Consider the following 20940-nt stretch of genomic DNA (forward strand, 5'->3'; position numbering starts at 1 on the left):
TCAGAGAAAAAGATGTGGAAGGAGTAGGGAGGGTTGAAGTGGGAGAGTGCACTCTTCAATCACCCAGGTAGGACAGAAAATGGTTGGGGTGAAGAATGGTCCCTGGGAGTACAGAGCCAAGGGGTTTAGCTCCTCCCAGTCATGGCCTATATAGTGGGAGTTATTCAGACTTGGACTTGGAAGGGATCAACAACAAAGGGACAAGGGGGCCAAGGGCCCCTAGAGTAAAAGGCAACGTGGAGTTAGATTGGGTAGCTTTCACATCAAAGCTGGGAAGGGAGGAAAGTCAAGCCATCGCCGGGAGAAAGTCCTGAGGGTTCGAGGGCTTGGTGAGTCCCTCCCTTGGAGAGACAGCTCAAGCATTCCCTGCTCCTCAAGGAACTCTTCACTTCTTGGGGGCATGGGCTCCTGCCACAATCCAGGAATGCTTTTCAGCTCCACAGAATATTTGTTTCTTGCCTATGTTCGTAACTGAATGAAATGCTAATGTCTGTTAGAGGTTAATAAAAATAAAGATGTAATTTTTCTCCCCATTCAGGCTCATGGACCCCTTGACTCTGTCCATGGACAGACCTACTGGGGCTACGTGGATCCAAAGCCAAGAACCCAGGTTCTATAGGAAGCTTTTCTTGATCTAGTGTCCTCTCTTCATAATAATCTTGTATTTCTTTTACATGTATAGATATATGTATGTATACATACATGTAAGAAACACACATACATGTACTATCTCTTGTTAGCATGTATCCTCGTCAAGCATAGGCCTTGTCCTATTTTTTGTCTTTGTATATCTAGTGTTGAGTATAGAACCTGGCATATAGTAGGTGCTTAATAAATGCTTGTTGATTAATCCATTTCTAAACTGGGTATTTCCTACCTAGTGCAGGGATATGCATATGGTAGGTACTTGATCAGTATGTTTAATGAATATAGGAATGACTCTACTAAAGTTGGGATTTCAAAGATGTAGGGTTCTATCCTTCCCTGTGACTTTTGCTTTGTGGTATTTACATGGCTCTTTTGAAAGCTAACATGAAAGTCTGAGAGCTGTGAGCTCTAGCTAAGTACCTTCAGCTTCAGGGATCCAGGTTCTGTCAGTGTGAGGACTCCTTCCCATGCTGCAGATCTGAGCTCCGAAGTCTTGGAGAGTTGATGTGGTTAAAGCATCACTCAGCCCATAGCCATCCTGATGCCAAGGCTCTCTGAACTTGACCAGGCTGGGCCATGAATCCATGACCTGAAATCTATCACCAGCTCCATATTCAAAATCTTTCCTGCTTTGAGTAGAATCTGCCAGATCTTGTGTCTTCATGGCACAGACTTTAAGGACTCAAGGTTATGTCAAAATAGCACAATGAAATTCTGAATTTTCAAGCTGAGCAACAACTGCAGAGATAGCATGGTGTAGTGTGTAACTGCTGAGTGGTAGGTCAGGAAGACCTGGATTCCGACCCTGCCTCTCCATAATTAGCTCTGTGACTAAAGACAAGTTACTTAACCTCTCTAAGCCTCTTTCCTTGGCTGGGGGAGATAGCACATCTAGGTAAGTAGTGCAATGGCACACCCATCCCAAAGGCAAAGGCAGCATTGATTTCAGTGATGTTCAGAGAGAAAGATGTGGAGGAGTGGGAAGGGTTGAAGTGGGAGAGTGGGCTCTAAAATCACCCAAGTGCCGAAGAAAATGAACATAATATAGGTAAAGTATTTGGCAAACTTTAAAGGGCATTGTCAGTTATTGTTGTTGATAATCAACTTGATGGCAAAAGGTCAAACATCTGACCCTGAGAATATTTTCTTCATCTTAAATGTCTGTAATCAGCAGGAGTCTGTGTCCGACCCAGTAGGATCTTCTCACTGTCCCACATCACTGGAATCCCTGAAGTGTATTTAGAAAGGCATTACAGTTCTGTTAATGGAAGAAGAAGGATTTATTTTTATGAGAACAGACCTATTGGGTCATTTACATAAAAAGAGTCACATCCCCTTCCTCTTAACAGTAGGTTCATACAGTTTGACCTTTATTTCTCTCAGCATCTCTAAGTGGAAACTTTTTTTTTAATCAAAATTTTCCTTTGGGTTTTTTTTTTTTGAAGGACTAAATGATTTGAGGTTGATTGGCTTCTCCTATAAAGGCCTGCCATTGTTACTCAAGTACTTCTTGGATTCTAGTCTAAGCTTTATTTTGGTTCAAAAGAAAAAAGCTTGGATTTAAAGCAGAAGGATATGATATGGAAACTCACTGAGAGGAAACACCGATGTCTGCTTCCCTTTCCATAAATATAAATATAAATATTACTGAATCTTAACAAAAGGATGATAACTATGCCAACAATGGAACAATGATAGGTGTCTGTTTTTGCTTAAATTATGTTTGAAATACAAAGAAGCAGTCAAGATAAGCTTTTTGGTATTTTCAATGATGTCATCAATTAGTAAAATTTATTAATCTTCTCTGTGAGGCATTAAAAAAATTCTTATCAATCCATGACCTTGGTCATAGTCAACTTCTCTAGGAGTGAAGGGGCTAGACTAAATGGCCTCTCAGCTCCCTTACAACTTTAAATCTACAATGCTATGGATTTTATTTCAGAAAACAGTCTGCTCTCCCCATGTTTGGCTGTGGAGACTGACCCCTGGGTGCGAGTGGGGGTACTGGTGGCACTGACCATTGCTTTTCCCCTATTACAGAGAGCAGCAGAATCATCATTCTGTTATTCACGTATCAGACAAATCTCTGAAACCTTGAGATTAAAACTCTAGTGGTGCAACATACCTCCAGGGAGGCTTCTGAATTTCCCTGAAGCCTTTTTGGAGTAGCTGTGCAAATTTTAAAATAGGAGAGTGACTCTGTGAGCCAGCCTTCTGAATTTATGAGTTTCAAAGACACTCATTAAATTTGTATTTCTTTTTTCTTTGTGGCAGACTCATCTTGCATGGAAAAACTACTTTCAAAAGACTGGAAGGAGAAAATGGAAAGATTAAATGCCAGTGAACTTCTTGGAGAAATTAAAGGTAGGAGATGCAAAATATCAAGTGTACCTATGCACATGTGTTGTTGTGGTTATCAGAGTGATTTCTGAATACAAGGAAATGTTTGTCTTGGGCTTAGTCAAGTCCACAAGCATTGAGTAAGGAATATACTATGTGCCAGACACCATACTAATAAAGCATTGAGGATATAAAGAAAGGGAAAAAAAATCACCTGCCCTCAGGGAAGTCACAGTCTAATGGAGTGCATCTATTCTAATGGGTTAATTCATTACCTCACATGCTCATGGGTCATATTTGTTAAAGGTCTTCTATATAAACAGAAGACTCTTGAATATTGGGACTATAAAAAAATGACAGACATATTCCTGAGCTATAAATGTTTTACTCACACATTTGTTGATTGACTCAAATGTTTGTACTAATATCTTTGTTGATTTATTCAGTGTAAGAATTATTTTATTGTTCATGAAGTTAGGGGATAAAGAGACTGTTAGACCTAGAATCACGAGGACCTGTATTTGGATCTTACCTCTGGACACTTTTAGTTCTTTGATGTTGGGGAAATAATTTTAAATTCTCTGAGGCTCAGTTTCTTATCTATAAAATGGGCATAGTAATATCTGCAATACCTACTCCACATGATTCTAGTGAGACTCAAGGTAATGGGTAGAAAATGTCTTAAGTACAACATGACTGGCAGTTATTATTGGATGGCACAATGGGAAAAGTTCTGCCTTTGATCAGAGGCCTTGAAATGAAATCCTACATTGACCACCTACTGCCTGTGTGACCGTGGATAGGCCAATTCCCAGAGGCCTCAGTTTCCTCAACTAGAAAATAAGATGGACTAGATGACATTTCAGGTTCTTTTCCAGCTCCAAATCTATGATTTCATGATTCTTCTGTCCAGTGGAGTGGAAAGAGTGCTGAATTTAGTCAGAGAACCTGAGTTCTAATCCTGGCTCTGCTCATTATCATTTTTATAGACAAAGTACTTCCCTTCTCTGCATTTTGTTTCCTCATCTGCATAACGAAAGAGAGTTGCACAAGATGGCCTCCAAGATCCTTTCCATTTTGAAATCTGTGACCCTATGATCACCTTGGTCACTTTGGGCTCAAAATCTTAATGATCTTAATGCTCAAATTCAAGAGTAGACTTTATTAGTTGACATTATTACATTGGCTTAATTTTTGAATCAGAGATTTTTAGTTATTGTTTTTTGTTTAAATGAGGTAAATGATTGCACCCCTAAATAGAAGATATTTAGAAAATGATAATAAAACAGCTTGCGTGATTTATTGAATTTAGATAAGACAAAGTCATAATCTTAGAGCTGGAAGTGATTTTGGTATCACCCTCCTCACCTTCCCACCATTTTATAGCACAGAGTCTGGGCTTTTCCCAGAGTCATACAGCTAATATATTTCTGAGGAGAGGTTGGAAATGTATGAAACAACGTTCAGGGGCCTCAAATCTTCAGGCAGGTGAATATCCCCATATTTTAAGACATATTGTTTCCCATTTTAAAGACTCGTCAAGGCTCATTACTGAATGGGTACCACCAAATTTTTTTTTTAAAGTTTTACTGATACCTTTTTAAAAATATGTCAGTAAACCTCTACTAGAATTCTTCTTCTTTTAGCAAACCAAACAAAACACAGCTAAACAAAACAAACCATTTATTCTGACAGTGTATGTATGCAACCTTCTATACCTGTAGTTCACTCCCTTCCTCTGTCCTCTGGAACTAAAATGATTTGTTGAGAGGACCAAATGAGATGAAATTTGTAAAGTGCTTAGCACAGTACCTGACATACAGTAGACACAATAAATGTTTGTGGCCTTCCTTTCTTTTCCCCTCCCCATTGCAATCAGTCTGAATTCTGATGTCTTTTAGTATTATTTTCATTCATGCTATTTTGATCCTGCTTTCTTCATTCTGAATCAGTTCATATAAGTTGTTCCATATTTTTTGGAAGCCCTCATGTCATTTTTGGGGGGTACAATGATATTCCATTCCATTCATACCACACAATTTGTTCAGCCATTCCTCAGCTGGTAGTTACCAATTTTGTCTTTCAGTTTTTTACTAACACAAAAAAATGTTGCTGTGAAGATTTGGTCATATATGGAGCCTTTCTTTTTGTCTTTGACTTCACTGTGGCATATTCCCAGTTTTGAGGTCAGTGAGTTTAAAGGGTATGAATGTTTAGTAACTTATTTGTCACAGTTTCAAAATGTTCTTTCAGAACATTTGGACCAATGAACAACCTCACCAAAAGTGTGTTAGTTTGATGTATTTCCCTGGGTTCTTCTTTTCCATGAAGCAAATTCTGTTGATTTGATTGTGATAGGAAGGTTGGACCTGACCATGGCTTTTGTCATTGATATACAGTATTTGTGGGCTCTGAGTCAGCCTGAGAGTTAACACTAGACCAACAGAGACCACTATCAACACCTTTACTCACCCCAGCGATGACATAGGGGGAGAACTATCTCGGCCTCGAAACCTCAGGGTAGCAATCACACCATACCACCCACTTCAGTGGGTTCTTAGCTACTCAATCTACTTTTAAGCAGTTACTGATTTTCTTTTATCATTTTCTTATTTAAAGTACATCTTTCCCCCTTCCCTACCCTGAGGGCCAACCTTATAACAAAGAGTAAAAAGAGAGAAAATAAAAAGCATTTCGGTCAAACTAACCAACATACTCACTGAGTCTCACAGGAAGAAGGAAAGGTATTTTTTCTCCTCTCTTTTTTAGGGGCCCCAAACTTGGTCATTATAATTCCGCAGGGCTCAGTTTTGTTGTGGTGGTTTTTCTTCCTATTTCCATTTTTGTTGTCATATATATTGTTTGCCTGGTTCTGCTTACTTTATGCCTTTGTGCTTCTGTCTTTCCAACTCTTTTGTTTCTTCATAGTCATTATTTCTTATGGTAGAAAAAGTATTCTGATATATACATGCACCACAATTTGTTTAGATATTCCCCAAACCATGGAAATGCACTTTGTTTCCAATGTATTTTGCTACCATAAAAGGAGTGCTATGGATTTTTGTTGTTCCATGGGTCCTAAATTCTATCATTAGCCAGCTTGAAGTATTTGCCTCAGCAATGAGGGGGCCAACCTATTCACTTTTACTCCATATGAGAGGCATGGGTTTGGTTGAAGATACATCAACCTCCTCCCTACTATCTAGTTTCCTTAAAAACAAGGAAATCAGATGATATAGCAGATTGAACCATAGGCCTGGTGTCAGGGAAGACCTGAATTCAAATTTGGCTTCAAACAAAGACAATGCATAAATGTTAATTATAATAATAATTATGATAATTATAATAATTATTATATATTCTAGAACAATGGTTTGTAACCTTTTCAAATAGCAAGATTCTTTTTAAACACCCCAAATTTCACAGACATTTGCAGGGTAATATACTATTATCAATTGACAGAGCAAATTTGTGATGAAAAGCTACAGTGAATTCAGCAACATTTTTTGAAATGAATTTGTATTTTATTCATCACAATTGCATTCACATTTATTTGAAAAATAGTAAAACATACATGTGCAAGACTAATTATTCAGTCTACAGAAAGGTTAGTTATTTATTTCCCATTGTATGCATGGACCCTTTGCAATAACTCCAGGCTTCCTAGAGGCTGGGCAGCAGTAACCTACTAGGATTGCCAGTGGCCTTCTCCTCCACCCTATTTACCATTTCTCTATATGGGATCATTCCTACCTTTACCCTCTTCTTCTGCTTCTGAGCTCTCCGTGCCTCTTCCCGTTACTCTACTGGCAAAGACTGTCCAGGAATGTTGATCCTAGAACTTGAGTGTGTCTCTTCTAGGATTTAGTCACTCTCAGCTCAGAAGTTACTTTTTTCCACCCCTCAGTCTCTCGATTCTTTTGCTCTTGCTCATTTATTCCCAGGGGCCATGAAGAACCCTTCCCTGCATTATCTTCATCATAATAGCCTATATGTCTATGATGTCCTTTCAGTTATCCTTTACCAGCAGATAGCAAGCCTAGTCAGTAGCACCATTGTTAAACTTGTAGGGAGTATGCACTACATATTTAAAGGGAGGAAAATTAAGGTAAAGTTGATAGAGGCTCAACCTTTCAGTTGGAAAAACTTGGATTCAGAGCCTTGCTTTGTTTATACTGTGTGACTTTGAGTGGGTCATTTAACTTCTCAGTGGCCTAGACAACTCTAACTTTAAGGACTGTCAATCTGTGTTGATAGGAGTTTCTAACAAGGATCTATTAAGTAACACAGATCTGGCCTAAAATAAAGGGAAAGGGATTGAGGGGACCCTGTTGATTTGAGTACCTAGTGAAAGAAAAAAGGTTTATTTTTCAGACTAGCAATTTAGTTCCAATTTAATAAGCATTTGTGACCTATTGTAAGCAGAGAATAGACCCTTCTCTTTTTCTTTTTTTTGCTTTTTGTAGGGCAATTGGGGTTAAGTGACTTGCCCAAGGTCACATGGCTGGTTTTTGTGTTAAGTGTCTGAGGTCGGATTTGAACTCAGGTCCTCCTGACTCCAGGGCCGGTGCTCTATTCACTGTGCCACCTAGCTGCCCTGACCCTTCTCTCTTCTTATCTATAAAATGGGGATAATTATATTGTGAGTGAAGTACTTTACAAATTTTCAGAATCTATAAGATGCGAGTCATTAGAATGAAGAGCAGGGAGCTAGAGTTTTTATTTCTAGCACTCTTAGTGTGGAAACTCTCTTCCATAATGCAGATTAACAATTTGCCTGTGAGTTAATAAGTTTAGGGAGTTGCCTGGGGGTCACTGAGAGGTGAAATTATTTGCCTTAGTGCTGTTTTGTTTCAGAAGTAGGACTTGGCCCTGGACCTTCTTGGCTTCAATGCTATTCTTTTTTTTTTTTTTGGAGGGGCAAGGCAGGGCAATTGGGGTTGAGTGACTTGCCCAAGGTCACACGGCTGGTAAGTGTTAAGTGTCTGACACCAGTTTTGAGCTCAAGGCCTCCTGATTCCAGGGCCAGTGTTCTATTCACTGTGCCACCTAGCTGCTCCCTTCAATGCTATTATAATATGACTTATGCATGTTGTCTCTTATAATTAATAATAGTAATAATATCTTAGTATTTCCTCACACATAGGATTTCCTAAATTTGTAATAATCTCCAGTGTATGATACTCTACTTGCTATGTACTGAAGAGCCAGTGAGATCCAAGTCAATGTACAGGTTAGGTAAGGTTATAGACATGTCTAAATAAAATTATTAGAAAGAGTGATTATAATAAAGAAAATAAAGAAATATCCTAGTTAGATCATAGATGGAATATTTTGTTCATCTCTGAGAATCCTGCTTTAGATCAGACTTTGAGGAGTTGGAGCGTGCCTTAGAAGAATGTGACTAGGACAGGGACTTGAAATCAATGCCATACAAGGAAAATCCACCAGTCAGTAAATGAATATTTATTAATTGCCACCTATGTGCCTGTTACTGAATTTGCAAAGAACTTGGGTTTAAATCCTAGCCCTGCTAATTGCTGTCTGACCTTTGGGAAGTCCTAACCTTTAGTAAATGGATCTCAGTTTTCTCATCTGTAGAATGAGGAACTTTGTGGCTTTGGAATGAGGAGCGATGACCTCTGAAGACCCTTTCAGTTCTAAATCAATGATTCTGTGATTTATTTAAAGAACAAGGGATGTTTATCTTGGAGATGATTAAGTCTATGGAACATATCATAGCTGTCTTCAAGTATTTAAGGCTGAGAGATAGGATTTCTTCTATGTGGTCTACGAAGGCAGATGGTGGCACATTTAGACCTGCTGTTAAACAGTAACGACGACAGCTATTTAAAAGAATATTTTTCACACACGGGTTGAACTGGATAGTCACTTAGATCCCTTCACATTGAAATTCCGCGATTCCACAACTGAATGGAACAGAATTCCTTGGCAGGTAGTGAGTTCCTCATCACTGAAAGTGTTTGAAGTAAGGTTGAGATGACCAGGCATTAGGGCTTCCAAAGAGCAGAATTCCTGCTCTGGGAGGAAGGTTGAGTTGGATGCCTCTGAGGTTCCTCCCAACATCAGAATTCAGTGATTCTTGGCATTATATGTTCAGTCTTCTATCTGTAGTTTCCATATTATTTGTTTTAGTGTGTCACAGGGATTGTGACTCTCTCTCCTTTTCCCTATTTATTTGTTAAGAAGGGTGACAGAGGTGATGATCACTCTATGTTGAAGCAGAGAAAGGCAAAGCCATAGTGGGGTCAGACATCTGAGTTCCTCTCTCCTGGTGGTGGTATGGATGGAGACTTTGGGGGGCGTGGGTTATGCTTCAGGGCAAGAAAATTGCTGGTTGGGCTTCTCCTTCTTTCCCTGGAGTTGGGCCCTAGAAGAGAAGATGCCGTTACTTGGGAGCCACTCCCAAAGGCAGAGATGACTGGGCTGCTCTTCAGACCACCAGCATTCTCCCCGGTGCCCTGAAGGGTGGGGCCCAGCCCTGCATGGTTTCTGTTGGGGAGAACCTCAGTGAGTATCCTCCCTGTTCCCCTACACACATAGCCCTCTGTGCCTGGGCTGGCATCTTCATGGTGGGAAGGCGCCTCCCTGGGCAACTTGCCAGGAAAACAGGAACGTTAACTGTACCCGTAGCACAAACTGTTTCTACTCATGTTTGTCAAACACACAGATGATAAGAGGGGTGAAAAAATAATTATGTGATACAGACCAAATATGGAAAATAGTGTTTTCTTTCCTCGGACATTTATGATTAATTACATCAATATTTACATTGAGGTTTCAAGGTGGGATGTGCTTCTTAGGTGTGCTCAGCAAAGTAGCACAGAGAATGGAGGTTTTCTTTTTGATGGAGAAAAAAGAATGAAGAACTGTGCTTTATCATGTAATAATTTTCACTTTTATAAGCAAAATGGTGTAATGGATAGAGGGATAGCCTTGGAAACAGGAAGACCAAGGTTCAAAACCCTCTGTCATATGATAGCTGTGTGACATTAGGCAAGTTAATTAACCTCTCAGTGCCCTGGGCAATTTTCTAAGATTATAAAATTACAAAGGAGTTGCAGATGGGCATTGGTGGAGGGAGTTTCCATACCAGGATTTCCTCTATGCCAATCAAATTACAGGTCTGGGGCAAAATAAAAAAAAATCCAATCTAAGTGACTCCCCTTATTCTTTTCAAACCTTAAAACTTAAATGGATCTGAAAGTTATTTTCCTTTTTCATTGTATATAGCGGGAGGGTAGTTCTAGAACCTAGATAGTATTTCTCAGTCAAGTTCAGTGTTAAGGACTAGAAATGTCCCTTTGTTATAGTCCTAATTTGAGTAGGTATTAGAACACTTGAGTTTGTATCCACTTTCAGTGGATTGTGGAATTTAGTAGGATTTGTGAAGCTTTTGTAGAAGGTCAGGTAGTTGTGCTCCTTTGGTACAGAAGGAAAAAAAAAGGAAGCAAAACCAAACTGGATTTGGAGTTCAAAGACTTTGGTTATAAGTCCTGGCTCATAATGTATATAAAGTACCTTAAAATAAAAAAAAAATCAGTATAGGCAACGAAGGTTGTTATTATTATTTCATGTAGAGTTAGAAAGTTGGCCGAGGTCTGACAATGCTATGCCTCTGTTCCAAAATTCCTACTGGGTCCCATTTTGTCTGGTATAAAATACGAATTCTCCAGCCTGGCTCCATCATCCGGCTCCAAGTTACCTCTCGAGCTATTTCTCTTTACTTTTCCTTCTCATTCTGTGTTGTTGCCAGACTTGACCTTCCATGTCCCACCTCAGAATCTTCCATTCCTGGAATGCACTCTCTCCTCTTTTCCATCCCTAGATAGTTCTCAGCTCAGGTACCACCTTCGTCCCTGGAGTCATTGACTAGCTCTCACCTCATAGGGCCTTGTGTTTGCTGTCTGTGTTAAATTCCCTTCTCACCCCCCCCCCCCCCCGGAGCTCGGAGATGGTTTTGCTTTGTGTAAAGCATTATAAGTGTTTGCTGAATTGCATGAACAAGCAGTGGCCTCCAAGGCAAGGAGAGCCTGGTCCCAGCTTTGTGGCCATGACCCATGGCAGGCCCCTTCCTATTCTTGGTCTCAGTGTCTCCATCCATAAACTGAAGGGGTGGAATTAGATGACCCCTTCCAGCTCTGACATGCTGGGCTGTGTACATGTTTTAGCTGCCTTTAAATGCTGAGTTGAAAAAAAGATGCAGATTCAGTAGTAATGCTTCAGCTTCCAGTCTCAGTTTTCTTCTACTTCTATTTTTTTAAGCTCTCATTGTAGGACAAGGCAGCCAGCCACTGCTGCTTATCACAACCAAAAAAGAGCCTGGTTTAGTTTTCGGCTCAGCTGCAAACATAAATCTTGGGAGCAGGGCAGAAAAGCAGGCATCATGTAGCTGCTTGGCTCCTGTGGCCGGTCATGGTCTTTTTCAATCTCTGATAGGTCTTTGAAGATCAAATGGTGAAGGTCATTCTTTAAGTAACTTAAGCAGTTCTGTTATCACCAAAGGGTCAGGATTGGCCTCTCAGCAAGCCCAGGGCTTGGGTGCATCCTGCCCAGGGCACAGCTGACCTGCCCATTAAGCTTGGGCTTTGCGGCTCTTTGCGCTCACCTACGCTATGAGATCATCAACTTTATTTCTGGACATCATGAGTTTGTGTCACATGCTGTCTTTATTCTCTGGGACAATGCATATCCCTCTCATTGTTTTGCTTTCGTTTTCAACAATCCATTGGTTTTCTATGTCTATTGTCTTCTCTTTTATAATTTTTAAATGTTGGGAGAAGTGTATTTCTTGGAGTGCTATTCTTAAGTCTGAGCAGTTGCTTCATCAAGCTTCATTGGACGGAACTAAAAAAAGTTGTCATCATGGAGGCAGCATGGATATATAGGTGAACGCCCAGATGAATAAATGAATGAAAAAGTATTTATTAAATGATCACTATGTACAAATAGGAAAGTAAGACTGTCTCTGTACTCAGGATGCTCACATTCTAAAGGGGGAGACATGTATAGGATATTTCAACTACAAGTAAGATGGAAAGTCCCTCTGGTTCTTGGGGTGCTATAACAAGGCAAATGGCAATACCTTTTCTTTAATATTCTTTCCTATTGATAAAACCATATCCATGCTACTTTACAATATAAAAAAAGAACATCAACAGTGAGCTAATTTTTGGAATTTGGGGGTGCAGTGGTGTGATGAAGTAGTAATTTATTAATATAGAGAGGGAAAGTAAATGTAGATTCTTATAATATAGATTCTAATGTAGATTTTTAAAAAATAAAAAAAATATATATATATAGTGACTCAGAACAGCATTTCTGAGGAGATCCATTGCTACTGTACTGACCAATAAGCAACGAGAGACTAGGCTTAAAAGATCCCATCTTGTTTTGATTTTGGTTTCTTAGTCTCCTATATTTATAAAATGCCTAAAATGCATATAAAAGGTGAGAAAGTGAGAGCGCTGCTTGTTACTATTTACAATGTGTCTGAGTCTCCAAGACTTTCTCCCAATAGTATGATGCAGTCTTTCTAATTTTTAGTGTTTTTGATGTTAAAAAAAACAAACAAACCCCCCCCCCCCGAAAACAAAAAAAAAAAAAAAAAAAAAAAAAAACCAAGGCCAATAAAAAACCTTGAAGGGATAAGGAAGCAGGGAATTTAGCATGTAGCCCTTTCTCCATTAAAGAAAGGTCATTTTCTTTTGATGCCTCCTCGTGGCACCGCAGGAAAGGCAATGCCAGAGGAGCATCTGTATTGACATGCTGTTGGGGTTGGACAATGGATTATGTGCATATCTGACCTCCAAGGACCAGCACAAGCCAATGAAGAAAGGAAAGGCTTAGTACCAGAAGAATGGTTACCAGACCATGTTTTTTGTTGGCCATGGCAACCCATGAAGACCATGTTCTAACATTTGGAGGATTCAAACTGTGTCAGTTTCAATGATGAAATTATAGATCTTTTAAACTCATACTTTCACAGACTAGAATCATAGATATAGAACTGGAAGCCAGCTAGCCTGACCCCCTCATTTTACAAATGAGCAAACTGACGTTGGAAGAAGTTGAGTGAATTGGTCATGGCAACATGGGTAGTAAATGTCAGAGGGAAGACTTGAACCTGGGCTCACTGACCCCTCATCCACCACTCTATCCATGACAAGAGGTGGTTTGGGCAAAAACATATGCAAAATCACAAAACAAGTATGATGAAGAAGTCAAGATTCTCACCACACAGAAACTGAAGTAAAATTTGGCAGCATCTCAAAGCCATTTTCCATTTCTCTACATAGGGTTAGCCTGTGGGCTCCCTGAGGGCAGCATGTATCCCCTGCCTACTGTGGTGGCTCACTCATGGCAAATCCTTAATAAATGCTCATTGAGATGAATTGACTTGACTCCCTGAATATTCTGTTGACACCACTGTAATCAATAGCATGAGATTATTTCCCAGTCTCCAGCCTGCCTCACTTTCTTCTGCAAACAATGAGGGCATACAGCAGCTAGTTTTAAAAATAAATATACGCGCTTTCTATCACAGCCGCACCCATAGGTTTTTAATTATCCCTGCTTTGTATGGCTGCAGACATTTCTGAGCGCCCCTTTGTGCTCTCCCTTATAAACATCTTTTCCTCCTTTTGAAGTCTGTGTGATATACATGCAGGCAATTAAAACCTCCCCCCACTCGGGGCTGGAGACACGAGGTCTTCTTAATTAAAACTCAAACAAAAGCTACGAGCAAAGCCCCGCTATATGATTAAGGTCTAAAGTGTTATGATACATTAGAATCATTGTTAACTGGGAGGATTAAAAAAATCAATCTGCAGGGGGAAAGATCAGTTGGATCTAATTAGTGAAATCAATGTACACATAAAAGAAAATACTGAAGTTTAATAACTGGCCCTTATTATAAATATTACACAGGCTAAGAGCATCCCTGGCTGGTATCAGTGATCACATTAAAGAATATCTTAAATTAATTGGGTAAGAATCTGAAACATTCATGTGTCTTTGATAGACTATGTTAACAGGTAAATAAGGCACTTAAAACAAAACCTTACTTTAAAAATCACCCTTGCATTTAAGTATTTCAACTTCCAGACTTCTCCATTATCTTCTCTTATGTTAGCTTTACAAGACTGAAATATTTCTGTTGACACCATTAAGAAAGCCCGATTTGAGTAACAAGTGACAGGCTTTAACAAAGAAGGAAGTAGAATAGTTGGGAACAAAAAGATGAAAAAAGTAGTCTTGCACAATTATGATTGCATTCAATATGTATTAGTATGTTTGGTGACATACCAACCTAAAAATGAAAGAATACCTTTTGATAGGCTGGGAAACAAGGCATTTTACATTTTTTCTCCTGATTACTCTGATTAAAATAAGCATTATAACTGGTATGGAGAAGAAAAGCTATTACTAATTACAGCCTGGTTTTTAAGTAAAATGAGGGTCATTAGCAATTTCCTGGAAGCCATTCAGATTGTCTACCAGGAAATGGTAGCTAGCAGGGCATCTATAATACTCCTGGGCAGAATTAGGGAAACTGTATACTGGAGCTGTGAGTTTGACTAAGGCTGGAAGTATGGACTTTCACTCCTGGGGTGGGGGGAGATTGCTCTTCATTGAACTCCAGACATTTTCATGGAGATGATGGGGATTAAAAAAGAGACAGGCACAGGCACAGGCATAGGCATCAGTATTCTCTATTTATGCCTAATTCTGTCTTTCTCTGTCTCATACATACATATATATATATATATATATATATATATATATATATAATGTGTGTGTATGTTACAGATACACACATACACATATATATGCACACATACATACCACAAACTGATTGCCATGTGAATCATATTGGGGTGACCAATGGCACCAGGCTCATATTGTAACATCAGAGTTTGAAGTTTTATCCTCAGAGTTAACATCATCAGGATACCCCAAAATTACCAGAGAGAAGAGTGGCTGACTTTGTGTGTTGGATTCCCGACACCACACTGTGGAGAGGTGGAGTGGAAAAATCTTCTGTGTCTTTGAAATCTGTTATCTCAATCACCAGTGAGACCATAGGGCATTCATTGCAACACCATGAGACCTTTCTTTATGAGGGGAAAAAATTAAGAATTTAGTAGCCTTCACAACAAATTTAAATAATAAAGAATCTACCAAGTTACACACCACATAACATTGCTGAAATGAGGATGCATTGGAAAAGGACACTGAGTGAAGTTACAGGAAAACCTGAGCTGGAGTCTGGACCCTGCAGATCATATACTGCTCCTGTGTTATCTAAGCCCCTTTATCTCTAAGATGAGGAGAATAGATGATGGCTGAGGCTTTCTTAGCTTGACAAAGCTGGTGTAGTAGATAGGGTACTGTTCTTGAATGAGGAAGACCTGAATTAAATTCTACCTAGGATATTTATTAGCTGTGTGATTGACTTAGCTTCTCTGGGCCCCAGTTTCCTCATCTATTAAATGAAGGGGTTGGACTCAATGTTCCCCCCCACCAGTTCTCTACCAGCTCTAAATTTCTGATCCTCTGAATTATTTGTACTTTGCTGAAAAAATGATAATGTAAAATAGAAATGTAAAAACAAACATAAAATGTATAAAATTTTACAAATATAAAATAACAATATAAAATAAGATTCATTTTTAGCAATACCACATCAAAAACTTTCTTTGTAGCCTTGTTTCTGTCTGTGTATTTGTAAAGTTTTGAGCTCATTGCAATTGGTTTTGTGAGAGCTCAGGTGAGAGAATAGGTATCGATAGAAATATATATCCATACATATATGTATGTATAAATGGATATAGACACATACATATACATCTGTATTCTTTAGGAAACTTTTGCATAGTGAGCATCTTCTGGAGGTTCCACCAACAAGAGATTCCATCTCTCCATTCCAGGCATTTTTTCTGCTGTTCCCCATCTCTGCAATGCTCTCCTTCCACCACTCTATCTTCTGACTTTCCTAGCTTCCTCTGAGTCCCAATTAACATCCCATTTTCTATCAGAAGCCTTCCTCAATCTCTCTTAATTCCAACACTTTCCCTCTGTTAATTACTTTCTATTCATTCTATATTTTGCTTGCTCTGTATATATTTGTTTGCATATTAATCTCCCCCATTCTATTGCAAGCTTCTTGAGGTTTGGGATTGTCTTTCTTTTGTTGGTCATGGTAGGCAAAAAATAAGTGTATATTGATTGATTGATTTCATGTCCTGTCTCGTCTACTTCTTTTTCATGTGCTCTAAACTGGACTTTGGTACCTGAACACACGCTCGCTTGTGCAAATGTGTGGCCTGTAGCATCTCTTACCATGGGCTTTTCTATCCCTCTGAGTTGTGATTGGTACTTTGTGACATATTTGGTAAGAATTCTCAGAAGAGCACCAAGGAAATAAGGGTCCTCAGTGTCAGGATGGATTGGCAAAGAAAGGTTTGATATGATGTCTTTTTTTCACAAAAATGATTCAGATGCTAATAGATAAGTACTTATGCCAGACAGTGAAGATATGCCATTGCTTGGATTCATGGGTATGGGACTACTTGGCATTTATAGAACCTGTGTTTATCTTATCTTGCACATTACTTCACATTAGTCTAGAATATAAGCTCCATAAAGACAGGGCCATACCTTATTTAAACTAAATTATTTTGCCCAGTATTACATATACATAGGAATTTTTAAAAATTGCTGAATTGAATTGAGTTTTTTGACCAAGCATGTAAGACTTAGAGTAATTCTCTAAAGATGAAGCAGGGTGCTGTTGGTGTGTCTGTGTTTACTATCTGGCTTGTGGAACTTGACCATTGAACCTGACCTTGACCAGATCTGACAAGGATCTGAAATGGGGTCTAGTCAATGACTTGTCTGAAGGATTAGTCAGTGGCTTTCTGCCATGACACCCTGGCCAAAATTCTTCTCTAAACTGGAGATCTCATTTGTTTCTTCACCCCATAGTCAGTATGAGTTTTGCTATCTAGTGTAAACACTAACAGTGCTACTTTCACAAACTTGCTGACAAGTTAATGTAATCTTAGACTATATTTAGTACATGCATAGTGTCCCGAGTGACAGCAGTGATTGTCCCTTTGTCCTTTGGCCTCACCAGACCATATGTGGAGCACTCAGTTTGGGGCACGACATTTTAGAAAGAGCATTGAAAAGTGGAAGCGTACTGAAAGGAGAGCAACCAGTATGTTCGGGTGAATGGAACTCATTTTCCATGAGCAACTGGCAGAGCAAAGTATGTTTAGCTGGGGGAAGAGAAAACGCTGGCGGCAGTGGGCATACTTTAGGAATGGGAGATTAAACACATCACATTTAACCCTAGAAGACAAAGCTAGAAGTAATAAAAATTACAGAGGGAGATTTTCAGATTAATATTAGGAAAACTATTCCTAATAACCAAAAACCTTCAAGTGGAAGGTGGAATGGTTACTTGTCAGAGGAGTTGCAGAGACCATCTCTGCTTAGGTATGGATTGGGTGAGATGACTTTTCCATGATCCCTTTCAATTCTGAAAGTGTCTGATTCTCACACTTATGAGATTAATTTGTTCTAGATGGTGCCATAGTGCATAGAGTGCTGGGCCTAGGTTCAGGAAGACTCGATTTCATGCATTCAAATCTGGCCTCAGACTAGTTATGTGACCCTGGGCAAGTCAATTAACCCTGTTTGTCTCAGTTACCTCCTCTGTAAAATAAGTTAGAGAAGGAAATGGCAAACCACTCCAGTATCTTTGCCAAGAAAACCCCAGATAGGGTCATAGTCAGATACAACTGAAACCACCCAATGACAAAACACAACACTAAGATTCAGCCACGTCTTTATTTCCCTTTGCTTTGGGGCCTCAGTACTGATCCTGATCTAATAGATTTCTGTCCCTTCCACAGTTCTGTTTTCTCAAGCCTAAACCAAAATTCCTTTGTGGTTAGGAGTGGGGAGCTTTCTTCCCAGCATTGGAATATATCCAAAGAAGTTGACAGTCACCCAGGAATTGCCCTCTTGTTGGGAGTCCATATCTGGGCCTTGTGAGTTGCAAAATTGAAAAATTTTCTTCTGAGCCATTGTGGGTCCACAAAGTCCACAAAGACTTTAATGGGCCAAGTAGAGATGTGAGCATGTGGCCTACTCCTCTCTGTGCTGCTTGGAAGACATGTCTTTTGTTTTGCCCTCGAGCAACTGGCATTTCCTGAGAGTCAAAGTGTGTTCTGGACATTTCCTGTGTCTAGAGAGGGCTTGCTCCTCTAATGGTATCTTGATGTCAGATCTAGTACCTAGATGATGATAAATGGGGGAAAAAAAAAGCTCCAGTACCTACCTAGAGTAGTAGACCTCCCACATGTTCAGTATTTAGGTCATTTGTCTCTGAATTAGGAAAAAATTGCCCAGTCTACCCACTCAATAAAATGCATGTATTTTCACCCAAATGGTGTTTTTTTATGAATAGGGCTCTTGAAATAAGCATAAATTGTACATCATTCTCTGCATTTTTTAATGTGTTGCTACTGTTAGTAATTACTACTGAGTGCATATTTAATCCACTGACGAAATTTGATGCAATTATTCAGTTTATTCGTGATTCCCCTTTAGTCCAAATGTCTGCACAAAGCTACTGACAAGGCAGACAGACTACAGAGCAGTTAGGCTGTGGGAAAATTATTCATGCTTTTTCTGAACTCTGAAAAGAAATGTGTTGTCTTGCATTAGCAAAGGTAAAATGCGAGTGGAATAGGCCCTGCAAAATATAGAGTTTCTGAGTTTAGGGGATTTTAGATAAAATTACATTTTAAATACAACCATTAAGGACTCTTGACCAATTTTGCTCTCTACTCCTAGTGTATTGCAGAACCCAATGGGAGCTGTGTGTAACTGAGCTCAAAATTTAGTCCAATTTAACTTTCAGGCAAAATCCTCCTTCCTCAAGCCTCTTTCTATAGTACTTAGGAGTTGATTACACCTGGAAATTGGCTGAACAGAAACATGTTGGTGCTTCCCAGCAAGTCTGAATGAAATGATAGGAAGCCCTGGCAGAAAAAGGTCTGGGCTTTTCGCTCTGTCCCTCCATCCATGGGGTGTTTTTGAGCTTGGGGGTATTTTGTGCAGAGACAGACCTTTAACATTAAAAGGGTCGACAGATGACGAAAGTATTAGAGGAGTGAGGGCTCTGAGGGTCTATTTTTCGTTTTCTACTTTGATCAAAAGCTAGTAAGGAAAGTACCAGTGTTTCACTGAAACTATTTGCTGTCATTAAAATGGTTTGGTGGGAGAGCAGGATATGGGGTTGCTGGTCTGACATGGGAAGGGAGCACTTGGTGGCCACTTTGTTCTATGGACATCATCTGGGGCCTGTTCCCTCTCAGGTCGGTATGCAGCTATTTGTTAGAACATGCTTTTAATAATGGTCTTCGAGTCCTCTCTGAGGGCTGGAGAAGACAGGAGATACAAGACCAGATCCAGTCCCAGGGATTTTTTTTTAAAGCTTTGTTGTCTCTTCTAGAAATAATAAGAGAGGCCGATATTTCCAGGCTTTAAGGGAAGAATTGCATCGCGATTAACATTTGTTTGAATAGGTTTCCATCACAACAGGTGCACAATTATTTTATGAGTAAAATATTATCAGCCTTCAAAATTAGCCAGGGCAAAAATGCAAGTTGTCTGATTAAATAATCAGACCTGATACTTAAAATGCACTTGATTTCCACAGGAATTTTAAGATGCTCAAATCCCGATCTCTTCTCTGCCTTTGCAATGGGAGCTGTGATTGTTTGCAGGATGCAAGTAGTAGCTTGTAGTGCAAACGGTAGGATATACTTTACATAATTCAACAGACATTATTTGAGACCAAACCACTAAAAAAATATAATAATAGGTTTTATTTCTAGTCAAACATTTTAATCCACCAATGAAGGTATTATGCTGCATGTTAAATCAAGAGAGAGGAAAAAAAGTGGACCTCTACTAGAAAGAGAGTTGGGGAACATTCTGCATTTAATTAGAAGGCACATCAGTTTGGAAACCTGAAATCCAGTGTATTTAGAAAAAAAAATTCAGTTAATGGAGGGGAAAAATAATCAGAATGCATGTGTAATTTTCAAAATGTGGCAATTGTCTCTGCGGCCCTGGTTATTGAATACCTGAGTAAGCAGAGTTGTAGAGACAGGCCCCCGTGAAAGATCAGATCTGAAGCAATAAGCTTCTCTGTGAGGCAACCTCCACCCTGAATCGAAAGTGTAAAAGCTGCAGCTGTCAGAAACCAATTACATGCAGGTAACTGTTTTCATATCTGAATCTGTTTGTCAATCAGGGGAATGCAATCAATCAGGACATGGGATCTCAAATACAAAACCACAAAGTCAGACAGAGCATTTGGAGGAGGTCCAAGCCACAAAAATTAGGGCAGGGGCATGGAGGGAATCAGAGGTTGCGCATGTGGGCATGGCTCTGCATTTCCTTCCTTCCTTCCCAAAGATGCAGGCCTGAAGGCCTGGAAAGGAAAGCCAGTTTGCAGCGGGGAAACAGCTTGTTTTGGGGAAGCTTTTGGAGACTTCATTTTAGAAAACCGAATTTGGTAATTTTCAGATACTTCGACAATTTCATAGGTAGAAGGCAATACCTTTGGAGTTGTTTTAATTTGCATTTCTGCTATGATTAGAGAGTTTGAGCAGTTTTTCAAGTGGTCATTGGTAATTTGTGTATTTTTTTCCCCCTGAGAATTTATTGTTCTTACTCTGGCTATTTCTTCATAGAGAAATGGACCTTACTCTTAAATTGGTTTCAATCCATTACAAGATTTTTGGATGTCTTACTTATAGGAGAGTCATAATAGAAAATATCTGCCATGACAGAGGTCACTTAATAACAACTTGACATTATGTAGCACTTTAAAGTTTACATTTA

General features: G+C 39.4%; 1 protein-coding gene across 30 annotated transcripts in view; it reads left to right on the forward strand.

The window, feature by feature from the left end:
- Window positions 1-20940, forward strand: part of SOX6 (SRY-box transcription factor 6) — a 672513-nt gene that overhangs the window by 391550 nt on the left and 260023 nt on the right. For all 30 annotated transcript variants that reach the window (XM_069091122.1, XM_069091109.1, XM_069091112.1 and 27 more), the window contains one exon: window positions 2923-3012. In XM_069091122.1, coding sequence (XP_068947223.1) covers window positions 2923-3012 — 90 coding nt within the window. The remainder of the gene's footprint in view (window positions 1-2922; window positions 3013-20940) is intronic.

This window comes from Petaurus breviceps, unplaced genomic scaffold (assembly GCF_028583685.1).
Source record: "Petaurus breviceps papuanus isolate PSGF00001 unplaced genomic scaffold, PetGlider_PUasm1.0 188, whole genome shotgun sequence".
Taxonomy (NCBI): Eukaryota; Metazoa; Chordata; class Mammalia; order Diprotodontia; family Petauridae; genus Petaurus; species Petaurus breviceps.